The sequence below is a fragment of the Mobula hypostoma genome, chromosome 12 (assembly GCF_963921235.1).
Source record: "Mobula hypostoma chromosome 12, sMobHyp1.1, whole genome shotgun sequence".
Taxonomy (NCBI): domain Eukaryota; kingdom Metazoa; phylum Chordata; class Chondrichthyes; order Myliobatiformes; family Myliobatidae; genus Mobula; species Mobula hypostoma.
The window spans coordinates 5,695,050-5,707,779 of record NC_086108.1 but is presented as its reverse complement, the minus strand read 5'-3'; the positions used below and the strand labels follow the sequence as shown (position 1 = coordinate 5,707,779).

General features: G+C 48.8%; 1 protein-coding gene across 1 annotated transcript in view; it reads right to left on the bottom strand.

Annotated features, from left to right (window-relative positions):
• LOC134355109 (SPARC-related modular calcium-binding protein 1-like) overlaps positions 1-10,787 on the bottom strand; it is a 192,711-nt gene extending 181,924 nt beyond the window's left edge. Inside the window, exon 1 of the mRNA XM_063064856.1 lies at positions 10,669-10,787. Coding sequence (XP_062920926.1) covers positions 10,669-10,755 — 87 coding nt within the window. The 5' untranslated portion in view covers positions 10,756-10,787. The remainder of the gene's footprint in view (positions 1-10,668) is intronic.
• Between the last annotated feature and the right edge of the window lie 1,943 nt (positions 10,788-12,730).

Sequence of the window (12,730 nt, the reverse complement as noted above, 5' to 3'; positions counted from 1 at the left end):
AAGTCTCGATCTCATGTTCTTGATATTTATTGCTTTTTATTTATTATTATTTCTTTCTTTTTATATTTGCAGTTTGTTGCAAGCTGGCCAGTCTTTCATTCTGTTATGGTTATTATTCTATTATGGATTTATTGAGCATACCCACAAGAAAATGAATCTTAGGGTTGTATATGGTGACATAGATGTACTTTGATAAACTTACTTTGAACTTGAAGGGTCTTAGCCCAAAGAGTCAACTGTTTATTCCTCTCCACAGATGCTGCCTGAACTCCAGCGTTTTGCGTGTGTTGCTCTGGGTTTCCAGCATCTGCAGAATCTCTTGTGTTTATACATTCATAAAATTTTATTTGTCACATGTACATTGAATCATAAGGTGAAACGCGTCAGCAACCACAGTCCAAGGATGTGCCGGGGGCAGCCCGCAAGTGTCACCTTGACACCAACACAGCATGCCCACAACTCATTAATCCTAACCTGTAGGTCTGTGGTATGCAGGAGGAAACTGGAGCACGTGGAGTAAACCCACACAGTCATGGTGAGAACGTATCAACTCTGTACAGCGGTGATCTTACAGTCGGCGCTGTGAAGTGTTACACCAACCGCTACCATGCTGCCCTGGAGTTCCACTTTCAAAAAGACGACATCAAGTAGAAGACCACCACCCCAGGGGTACGGTGGAGGAGCCGTCTTAAAAAGGTTTGGAGGAGCACAAAGGCAGGCGGACACCACTAAAGCTCATGGCTAAGGGCTGGCCCTCAAGTACGAGGAAGGAGGCTCCAACCGTCATCCGGCTTTGAGGTCTGACCTCAGCTTGATGACAAATGTGGTGGAAAAAGATGGAGGCCAGTAACAGGTGTACATGTAAACACACACACACACACAGAGTGCTGGGGGAGCTCCAGGTATGGGGGCAGGCAGCATCCATGGAAATGAAAAAACAGTCGACGTTTTGGGCCAACACTGCTCTTCAGGACTGAGAAGGAAGGGGGAAGATGCCAGAATAAAAAGGTGGGGTGGTGGAGTTGGAAGGTGATAGGCCAGGCTGGTGGGAAAGGTCAAGGAAGAAAGAATGTGATAGGAGCGGAAAATGGACCGCAGTAGAAACAGAAGGAGGAGGGGACCGGGGGAGGTAAGAAGAAGCGAAAGGTAAGAGCGGGGAATAGAAGTGTACAGAGAGGCACCACATCTGACTGCTCGGGTTCTCCGACAGGATCACCAGGGGCATCAAGATGGCACAGCTGGTGGAGCCAATGCCTCACAGAGGTGGTGACCCAGGTTCAGTCTCAATCTTGGGTGCTTTCTGTGTTGAGTTTGTCCATTCTGTCTGCAGCTTTTGAGTCAAGTCAATTCTACTGTCATTTAACTATAGACATTACACCGTCAAATGAGACGACGTTTCTCTAGACCAGGGTGTAAAGCACAGTAGTACACATAACACATATAACAAACAATAACTTAGGAAAGTACGGATAAAATCTACAAATGAATTATGCACAAACTAAAGTGCATAAATTAAATATCGCCAGGTACAGAGCAGATTAACCGGTGACAGTTCAAGTGGAGTTCAGGAGCCTAATGGCCAGAGGGAAGAAGCTCCAGCCTTCTTCACATATCCCTTCATGCACTGACTGAGCAAGAAATCAGGCAGGCAGACAGTCTCTGAAGAGTATTGATAATGGCTGGGTCAATAAGACTCTGTCCAGAAGAAGACAATGGCAAACCACTTCTGTAGAAAAAATTGCTGAAAACTATCATAGTGAAAGAGCATGATTGTCCGTGGCTGACAAGAGAAATTAGGGATAGTATCAATTCCAAAGAAGAAGCATACAAATTAGCCAGAAAAAGTGGCTCACCTGAGGACTGGGAGAAATTCAGAGTTCAGCAGAGGAGGACAAAGGGCTTAATTAGGAAGGGGAAAAAAGATTATGAGAGAAAACTGGCAGGGAACATAAAAACTGACTGTAAAAGCTTTTATAGATATGTAAAAAGGAAAAGACTGGTAAAGACAAATGTAGGTCCCCTACAGACAGAAACAGGTGAATTGATTATGGGCAGCAAGGACATGGCAGACCAATTGAATAATTACTTTGGTTCTGTCTTCGCTAAGGAGGACATAAATAATCTTCCCGAAATAGTAGGGGACAGAGGGTCCAGTGAGATGGAGGAACTGAGCGAAATACATGTTAGTAGGGAAGTGGTGTTAGGTAAATTGAAGGGATTAAAGGCAGATAAATCCCCAGGGCCAGATGGTCTGCATCCCAGAGTGCTTAAGGAAGTAGCCCAAGAAATAGTGGATGCATTAGTGATAATTTTTCAAAACTCGTTAGATTCTGGACTAGTTCCTGAGGATTGGAGGGTGGCTAATGTAACCCCACTTTTTAAAAAAGGAGGGAGAGAGAAACCGGGGAATTATAGACCGGTTAGCCTAACGTCGGTGGTGGGGAAACTGCTGGAGTCAGTTATCAAAGATGTGATAACAGCACATTTGGAAAGCAGTGAAATCATCGGACAAAGTTAGCATGGATTTGTGAAAGGAAAATCATGTCTGACGAATCTCATAGAATTTTATGGGGATGTAACTAGTAGAGTGGATAGGGGAGAACCAGTGGATGTGGTATATTTGGATTTTCAAAAGGCTTTTGACAAGGTTCCACACAGGAGATTAGAGATTAGTGTGTAAACTTAAAGCACATGGTATTGGGGGTAAGGTATTGATGTGGATAGAGAATTGGTTAGCAGACAGGAAGCAAAGAGTGAGAATAAACGGGACCTTTTCAGAATGGCAGGCAGTGACTAGTGGGGTACTGCAAGGCTCAGTGCTGGGACCCCAGTTGTTTACAATATATATTAATGACTTGGATGAGGGAATTAAATGCAGCATCTCCAAGTTTGCGGATGACACGAAGCTGGGTGGCAGTGTCAGCTGTGAGGAGGATGCTAAGAGGATGCAGGGTGACTTGGATAGGTTGGGTGAGTGGGCAAATTCATGGCAGATGCAATTTAATGTGGATAAATGTGAAGTTATCCACTTTGGTGGCAAAAATAGGAAAACAGATTATTATCTGAATGGTGGCCGATTAGGAAAAGGGGAAGTGCAACGAGACCTGGGTGTCATTATACACCAGTCATTGAAAGTGGGCATGCAGGTACAGCAGGCGGTGAAAAAGGTGAATGGTATGCTGGCATTTATAGCGAGAGGATTCGAGTACAGGAGCAGGGAGGTACTACTGCAGTTGTACAATGCCTTGGTGAGACCACACCTGGAGTATTGTGTGCAGTTTTGGTCCCCTAATCTGAAGAAAGACATTCTTGCCATAGAGGGAGTACAAAGAAGGTTCACCAGATTGATTCCTGGGATGGCAGGACTTTCATATGAAGAAAGACTGGATGAACTAGGCTTATACTCGTTGGAATTTAGAAGATTGAGGGGGGATCTGATTGAAACGTATAAAATCCTAAAGGGATTGGACAGGCTAGATGCAGGAAGATTGTTCCCAATGTTGGAGAAGTCCAGAACGAGGGGTCACAGTTTGAGGATAAAGGGGAAGCCTTTTAGGATCGAGATTAGGAAAAACTTCTTCACGCAGAGAGTGGTGAATCTGTGGAATTCTCTGCCACAGGAAACAGTTGAGGCCAGTTCATTGGCTATATTTAAGAGGGAGTTAGATATGGCCCTTGTGGCTACGGGGGTCAGGGGGTATGGAGGGAAGGCTGGGGCGGGGTTCTGAGTTGGATGATCAGCCATGATCATAATAACTGGCGGTGCAGGCTCGAAGGGCCGAATGGCCTACTCCTGCACCTATTTTCTATGTTTCTGTGTTTCCATATCATATGACGCTGCACTTATTGATGGAGATGACAATGCAAAGACCGTTGGATTTAATGTAAGCACAGAAGATGCATCAACACAAGGCTTCAGCTATATTTGTGATGCCACTGTATTAAAGACAGAGATGGCAGGTGCAGGAAGGGAGCAATGTACAAATCACTGGAGGAGCTCAGGGGCGAGAGGTAGGTAGGAGATGTGAGATTCAGTTCTATCAGATGTGCATCGAAGCATACGGTGAATGGTGCTCCCGATGCAGCCTCCTCTACATTGGTGAGTCCTGTTTTAAATTGGGGGACCGCTTCACCGAGCACCTCCACTTCATCAATCAGAAGCAAAACTCCCCGGTGGTCAATTCCAATTCCCATTCCACATGTCGGTCTACAGCCTCTTGTGCCAAGATGAGGCCACCCTCAGGGTGGAGGAGCAACACCTTGTATTCCATCTGGGTAGCCTCCAACCTGATGGCATGAATATCCATTTCTCCCTCTGGTTAAAAAAAATTCTTTCCTCACTCCCTTCTTATTCTGTTGCCTAATCTGGCCTCTTACCTCCTGGCATGTACCTATCACCTCCTCCTCCTCCTCCTTCTCTTTCTCCTCCTCTTTTTCTCCTCTTGTCCACTCTCCTCTCTTATCAACTGCTTATCATACGAGGGGGGTGATGCCTCATGGCCTATACTCACTGGAATTCAGAAGAACGACGGCTGGGGGAAATTCATTGAAACGTATCGAATGTTGAAAGGCCTTGGCAGAATGGATGTGGAGAGGATGTTTCCCATGGTGGGGAGAGTCTAACACCAAAAGACATGGTTTCATTTAGAAAGGAGATCAGGAGGAACTTCTTTAGCCAGTTCTGGATTAGTCAGTAAACAAAGGGCTACGGGGAGAAGGCAGCTGAGAGACTTTCTCATGTTAGTGAAATATTTTGGTTGTTGTGTCGGCAGCCATAGTAGTGCCAGCAAAGCACGTCTCCAATGTTCAACTGAAAACACAAAGCATGGAACAAGTCACCTTGTTCTGAGGAGCTGGGAGGTGATAGATAGAAGAGGCAAAGAGCTGAAGGACATGAAATCTGATAGGACAAAAGGCCAGGTGGGGAAGCAGAGGGTGTCAACGTTTCAGAAGACCTATCCTGGGCAACACATGTTGATGTAATTATGAAGAGGGGTTGGTGTTAGATGTTCCTATCACTCATTCTATGGGCATTCTTGTTTTGTGGATGTATGTGAAGAGCAAGAATTTCACGTCTTATACATTCTCTGATACTAAACGAACCTCTGAACAAGTCGCGCCACCAGCATTTGGAGCTTGAAGAGATTTGGTTATGTCACTTACAGCGAGTCTAGCAAATTTCTACAGGTGTGCCGTGAAGAGCATTCCACCTGGCTGCAGAAACTGCAGAGATGGAAGCTCAGCCAGTTCCTTCACGGGCGCTAGACTGCCCAGCATCGACACCTTCAATAGACGGCATTCATCATTGGGTACCCCGTCATCCAGTACATAGCTCTTCTCCACGCTACCATCAGGGACAGCGCGCACACACACACACACACACACACACACACACACACACACAGACACACACACAGTGACACAGAGACACACACACTCACACACAGACACACACACACACCCAGACACACACACACACACAGTGACACAGAGACACACACACTCACACACAGACACAGACACACACCCAGACACACACACACACACAGTGACACAGAGACACACACACTCACACACAGACACACACACACACCCAGACACACACACACACAGTGACACAGAGACACACACACTCACACACAGACACACACACACACCCAGACACACACACACACACCCAGACACACACACAGTGACACAGAGACACACACACTCACACACAGACACAGACACACACCCAGACACACACACACACACAGTGACACAGAGACACACACACTCACACACAGACACACACACACACACAGACACACACACACACCCAGACACACACACACACACCCAGACACACACACAGTGACACAGAGACACACACACTCACACACAGACACAGACACACACCCAGACACACACACACACACACAGTGACACAGAGACACACACACTCACACACACACACACACACACACTCACACACAGAGACACACAGACATTACTTCGGGAACAGCGTCTTCCCCTTCCGGCAGTAGACTTTTTTGAACAAACAATTAGCCTGTGAACACTACGTCACTGATCCTCACAGGAAGCGGCGGGTCTCCTGCACTACTAACAAGAGAAAATCTGCAGATGCTGGAAATCCGAGCAACATACAGAAAATAAAATGTTGGAGGAACTGCAAAGCGTTCCGCTGGCCACTACGGTACCGTGCCGCCCTAATTTTGGAGTCATGGCAATCGACAGACCGTGCGAGAGGGGGTGAGGAGGCCCTGTCACCTGGATTCACCCATCAAACACCAGTTACTGCTCCGCTCCCCCTCTCCCCCCTTTCATCCGGATTCTATCCTCCCACCTAAACGTCAAACATGCATTTCTCTCTAAAGGTCTGGAGTTGCCAACCTGAGCTCCACTGACGCCTCTGTTAATAGTAGTGCGTCCGTGGTATAAAAAAGGTTGGGACCCCCGCTGCCTGACCTGCTGAGTTCCTCCAGCACTGAGAGCGTGTGTTGCTGTTCTGGATTTCCAGCATCTGCAGAATTTCAGCCCGTGTGTGGCAAAAGCTCTCCCGCCATCTGCTGCCGAACACAGACTCTGCAATAGCGGACGGCGCGAAATGCCGCCTGCAGGTACCCAGATAGAGGCAAGCTCCCTGGCTATAATGAGGTCCTCCAAAGCTGATGGCAATGTTTTCTTTTTAAGTTTGGCGTGAAAGGTTGATTTTAAAATCAGCTCCCAGGTCACTCGTAACCCCATTCGCTTCAACAGACACACTCACCGACCCCGCCACCCCCGGCTCCGCAGGTTTAATAAGTAGATGTGCAACCTCAATTCATCCACCTTCCATTTCACGCTTTTCCAATGGAAAACCGAGAGAAAGAAAGCCAAGCACGAAAATAACTTCCGCGAAATTATTGTAAACCAGTTAACTGATACCGCTACATTGATCCCACCGGAATGCGCTACGGCCTTTGCGCTATTAGTGGAATTAAAGCGACTCCCCGGCGCGGTGGGGCCACGTACGATATGGAGACACCCGAGACTGTGGATGCCGAAATCTGGAGTACGGTAACATACAGTCTGCTGGACGAACTCCGTGGGCCATGCAGCATGTGTGAGAGCGGACAGGAATTGCCCGCGATTCGTGTCTAAACCCCCACGCCTTCCGCCGCCTGCAGACACCGCCGAGCGCTCGGCTGAGGAACAACCAAGTTATCTCGGTCCTCGACTGCCAAACTCAGGAGCCCCCACTGAACAAAAATACAAATGTCCAGCTATCCCCATTGTAAATAGTAGCACCCTCAGAATTGTTAATTAATAATTGTTCCAAGGATCAACTTCATTGGTAACGCAACGCTTTACAGTACAGGTGACCTGGGTCCAATTCCCGCCACCGCCCGCAAATTCTTCCCGTGACCTCGTGGGTTTCCTCCCACAATCCAGGGACGTACCAGTCGGTGGATTAAATGGTCATTGTAAACTGTCCCGGGATTAGGTTCTGATTAAATCAGAGGATTGCTGAGCGGCGCGGCTCGGAGGGCCTATTCCGTGCTGTGCCTCGATAAGTAATAAAAGTACATGTATTACGGATTTGCCGTGGCGTGTTGGTCACCGCACGACATCCAACAATAAACAACAGTTAACTATTAATAACGAATTACACGAAATATAAAGTTAGAGGTTAAAGTATAAATGTGGAATAAAATGCGCATAAATATTTACAATATTAACCGAATTATATTTTTTATTGAGATAACAGCGCAGAATAGGCCCTTCGGCCCTTCGAGCCGCGCCGCCCGGAGATCCCCCGAGTTAACCCTAGCCTAATCCCGACCGAGAAGTGAACCCAAGTTGCCTGTAAACCATTGTGCTACCACTACACTGCGGAACTTCTTTTCAAAAAAATAAAGGAGATTTAAAGTGTCTGCAGTGACGGGGGTGAGAGGTAGTGGTTGGGGTAGTAACTAGAATGGTCGCTTTTACTAATCAATTACAGTGATTTTCCCATTGAAAATAGGAATGTGAAACTATATACATCGTTATTTACAAAGGGCCTAAGAACCACATTTGTTTCGCAGGTCTGAACCAGCTGTTCCTCCAGTGGTTCCGCTCGGAGGCGGTTCCCCGCCCCTTATCCCGGCCAGATCACCCCACTTACTCCCACAACATTCTGGTGTGGAGCCGCAGAGGTCCCTCACCCAGCCGCTGGGCTCGGGGGGATGTCGCGGCGGGGGGAGGGCGGCCTGACTCTGGGTTACAACCACACAGCGGACCGGTGAAGAGGTTGGCCTGGATGGGGTTTGGGCCCACGCATGGAACTGTACTCAACAGGCCAAGCAGCATCAATGGAGATATGTTTCGGACTGTGAGAGCCTTCGGCAGGACTGAAGAGAAAGGGGGAAGAAGACAGGATAAGGTTGCGGGGGGGTGGGGAGGAGTTCACGCTGGCAGGTGATGGGTGAGCCCAGGTGACGGGGAGAGGGATGAAGTGAAAAACTGGGTGATAGGTAGAAGAGGTGAGGGCTGAAGAAAGAATCGATAAGAAAGGAGAGGGGACCATGGAAGGTGAAGGGACACGGTGGGGGCAGTTGATGGGCAGTTGCGGAGAGAGAGTCAGAACGGGGGATGGGGAGGAAAGAGAAGAGAGAAAGACGTTATCAGAAGTTAGACAAATCGTTGTTCATGCCATCAGGATGGAGGTCACCAAGACGGAATAAACCTCAAACCCGAGTTTGGCCTCGTCACGGCAATAGATAAGGTCATGGACCGGCATGTCGAAATGGGAAGGGGAAGAACAATTTAAAAGGGTGCCGCGAGACCTTTTGGTAAACGGCGATTTTTCTCTCTTCCCTTGTCCTCCTCCAAGAAGGGAAACCGCGCTAAAGAGTGCACCGGAATTCCAACAAGGGGAATCTCCAGCAAGCAGAGGGGAAGGGTAGATATTGAGAGCAGGTGCGTTTATTGTGACCCCCGCCCCCCCCCCATGGCCCAGAGTCTGGCTGGACCCAGAGAGCCATTGCGGATATATATTTTAAGCCTTGAATTATACGGGTCTTATAGGTTATTATATTTAAATTAAAATATCGGAAGTCTTTCGTATCCCATTGTGTAGGTCCCACGTGATCAGTCAGAATTTTGTACCTGCCCCTTTCTGTTTTCCCAATAAAACTAGAAAGTTTTGGGGACACAACAGTCCAGGGAGAACTACGAACTCTCGGCCGGGGACCCGTTTCCACCTCCGTCGATGCTGCCTAACCTGATGAGTGTTTTGCCATTTTGGTGTTCAGATTTCAGGTGTCCGGCATCTGAGTTTTAAAATGTCTCCTCTTCCCATCTCGCAGTTGGGAATTACCCTTGGGTCCTCAGTCGGGCGGCACATTCTCGATCCCCACCTGAGGGGGAGTGGTGGCGGCGGAAGGTACCCACCTCCTCCGGAAGGAGAGGAGGAAGACAGTGAATGCGACTCGCGGGGCTCGGGGTGGGAGCGAATGACGCAGAATTTGCCCTTTGAATAGCCGGACACAAGAGACCCTGCAGATGCTGGAAATCCAGACACACACAAACACACACCTGGAGACGCTCAGCGGGTCAGGCAGCATCTTTGGAGAGAGAATGAGGATCAGTCCTGATGAAGGGTCTTGTCGGGTAACTCTTTATTCCTCTGCCTGTAGATGCTGCCTGCCCTTTCAATATCTAATCATTTACGGGGGTGGGGCTGGCGAATGCAACTGCGCCCTCTGGAGAAATCCGCGGTAACTCACCGTACATTGCTCTATGTTCCTTCAAACTGAAGGCACGAAAAAGGATCACAAATTCGATAACTACTCCCTCCACATGCCAGGACGGTTACTGTGCGTGGACCAGTTCCCAAGCCCTGGTTTATATGGGAGCCGTTCCATGTGCAGACGGAGATGAGAGTAATCGGCGAATCGGAAGCTCTTCCACAACACTTAACGCAGCGGCTCTCTTGGAGTAAACCGCTCCCCAGTCTAAACCGGGTAGTGTGGAAATCCCGCGCGGTAACCTCTCGACCATCAACTCAATGGAAATCTTTTCTCAATGAATTTCCGAGCGCTTTCTTTAAAAGCTTGATTCGGAATCTGCAAGGATCGCGTTTACAATAAACTTTCTCTGTACTAGTGGAATCGCAGATACTACATTTTTCAAATGGAGACAAGATGTTTGAACAAAAACTTCCGAGGTCCTTTATCAGAGGGTGGGTCCCGACCCCGACTCTTTACAGATGCTGCCTGACCCGCTGAATAGCTTTGTAATTTTTACTTAAATGGGACTGAAAGAACTTCAGCTCTGCTATGGACAGAGCCCGGCTGCGAGAGGAGGAGGGGGGTTGGCCACGGGGATGGCGACCCCATCCCGTAAAAACCCAGAGCTACAGAAGCTCCAAAGACTTCATCCCTGGGAAAAGGGATTTTGGAAGATGGGCTACACCTGAGGACAACCTGAAAGACTCTGGCCACCTACTGTCGGCGCCTTGTGCCCCTGTACGGGTGATGGGCTTAAGAACTTCTGCTTCCGAGTTTTACACGGGTAAAGCTTTGGGCGAAACTTGGCTTTAAAAAAATGTTTATATTTTCAAACGTGCGCCCCAAAATTGCTCTACATAATAATTATTGACTCGAATCGACCTCGTAACCGTTCGAGCGCACAGCTTACCAGGGTCCGGTCGAATCGAGGCGGCTTCGAGGGCGTGGAGAAGCCGAAGAGTTCTATGGTCAGGAGGATGAGAGAGAGGGGCGACATGCTGCAGCTGGAGGGGTTGATGTTGTGGAGGGAGGGGGAAGAGAGAGAGAGAGAGAGAGATCTCGGAACACGCTGTTCGCCCGCTGACAGTTTTCAAACTTTCTTCCTGGTCTTGTCACTTGCAGCAGAGAAGTTTGGCTGCGACTTTACGCCGTGATTCACCGACCCTGACTGCAGCGTGCGTCAGGCTCCGCTATCGCCAGAGGAAAGAATTGACAGGCACTTGAGACTTGCTTTGCCCGCACTCTCGCAGCCCTTCCTCCGTCTGGTCGCTGCCACTTTTAACCGGACTGTTTGGGTCCCGTCCACCCACGTGGAAGCCGAGCAAACCCCGCCTTCCGTATCTCGGGGCCGCGCCCACTACCGAAAAGCGGTCACCTTCCCGTCCCTTTAATGAAAACGGGGGCTCTCGTGTCCTGAGACTCCAAACAATCGGGATTTTCTTCACGCAGTGATTTTCTTAAAGCTGCACCTCTCCCTGATTTTATTGACAATATTTTCTGGGAAAAGCCAGTCCTCGTCACTCTAAGCGAAACACAAAATGCTGGAGGAACTCAAGCGGGCCAGGCAGCGTCTTGGAAAAGCGCAGAGTCGATTTTTCAGACCAAGACCCTTCTTCAGCAGGGCTGGAGTGAAAAAAAAAGATGAGGAGTGGATTTAAAAGGTGGGGGGAGGGTAGAGGATAGGTGAAGCCGGGTGGGGGGGTGAAATAAAGAGCTGGGAAGTTGACTTAAGGGGGGAATCTAATAAGTGAGGATAGGAGGCCATGGAAGAAAGAAAAGGGGGGAGCATCAGAGGGAGGTGAGAGAGGAAAAAGGGGATGGGAAATGGTGAAGTGAGGGGTGGTGGGGAGCATTCCTGGAAGTTTGAGAAATCCATCAGGTGGGATGCTACCCAGACAGAATGAAATGTGTTGCTCCTCCAACTTGAGTGTGGCCTGGTTGTGGCACTAGAGCAGGCCATGGACTGACCTGTTGGAATGAGAGATGGATGGCCACTGGGAGATTATGCTTTTTGTGGCCAGAAGAAGCAAAGGAGCGGCCTCCCAATCTACGTATCTCCCAAACCATTCTATCTTACCTTTACCATAATCAAGCTTTGGGCCCATCTACACAATGCTGACCCTCGCAGCAACCCACCCCATCCCACACTCCCATCCACTCCTCTACATACGGCAGGCAATTTACAGCGACCAGTTAACCTTGTGGGGGGGGGGGACTGGATCACCCAGAGGATCGTGGGGAGGTGGGGGGGAATGTGCAACATGCAAACTCCACACAGACAGTGCAGGAGGCAGGGGCTAACCTGGGTTTCTTCGTCTCTGAGGCAGCAGCTTTATCCACTATGCCACTAGAGTGGCCAATGAGGAGGGGAGATTTGATTCTGCTACAACTCTACAATTCAAACCAAATTCCTCCCTTGCTACTAAAATTTCCTTATACCATTATTCCAGATTTCAAGTTGTAAAACTCAAATGGTGATTTAACAGTTCAGGAAAATCAAACAGAGCTGTTTTCAATGGAATAACTATCTAGCCTAACTGGGTCTCTCTACAGGTTGTAGATAGAATATTTTTCCCAGGGTGGAGACATTGTAGAGTGTGACAGCCCTTCAGCCCATCTAGTCCATGCCAAACTGTTGCTCTGCCTATCCCATTGACCCACACCTGGACTTGCATCCTTCCACACTCTCACCACCCTGAGAGCAAAGAAGTTCCCCTCGAGTATCCCGTGGCAGAGGAGTTGTAGGGCACTACAGCACAGCAACGGATGAGGTGGAGGAACATCTCTACCAATGGAGGTGGAAGGTACTCCTTCCCTCCGCTAGCCTGGGCAAGGGGTAGCACCTGCTTAGCCCCCCACCCCCACAGATCAGGGTCACATGAAGCCATGGGAGCAGCCAGTCCTGTTTATGTGACCACTGACGCCAGGCAGACAATCTCTGAAGAGTATTGATAATGGCCGGGGTCACCCGT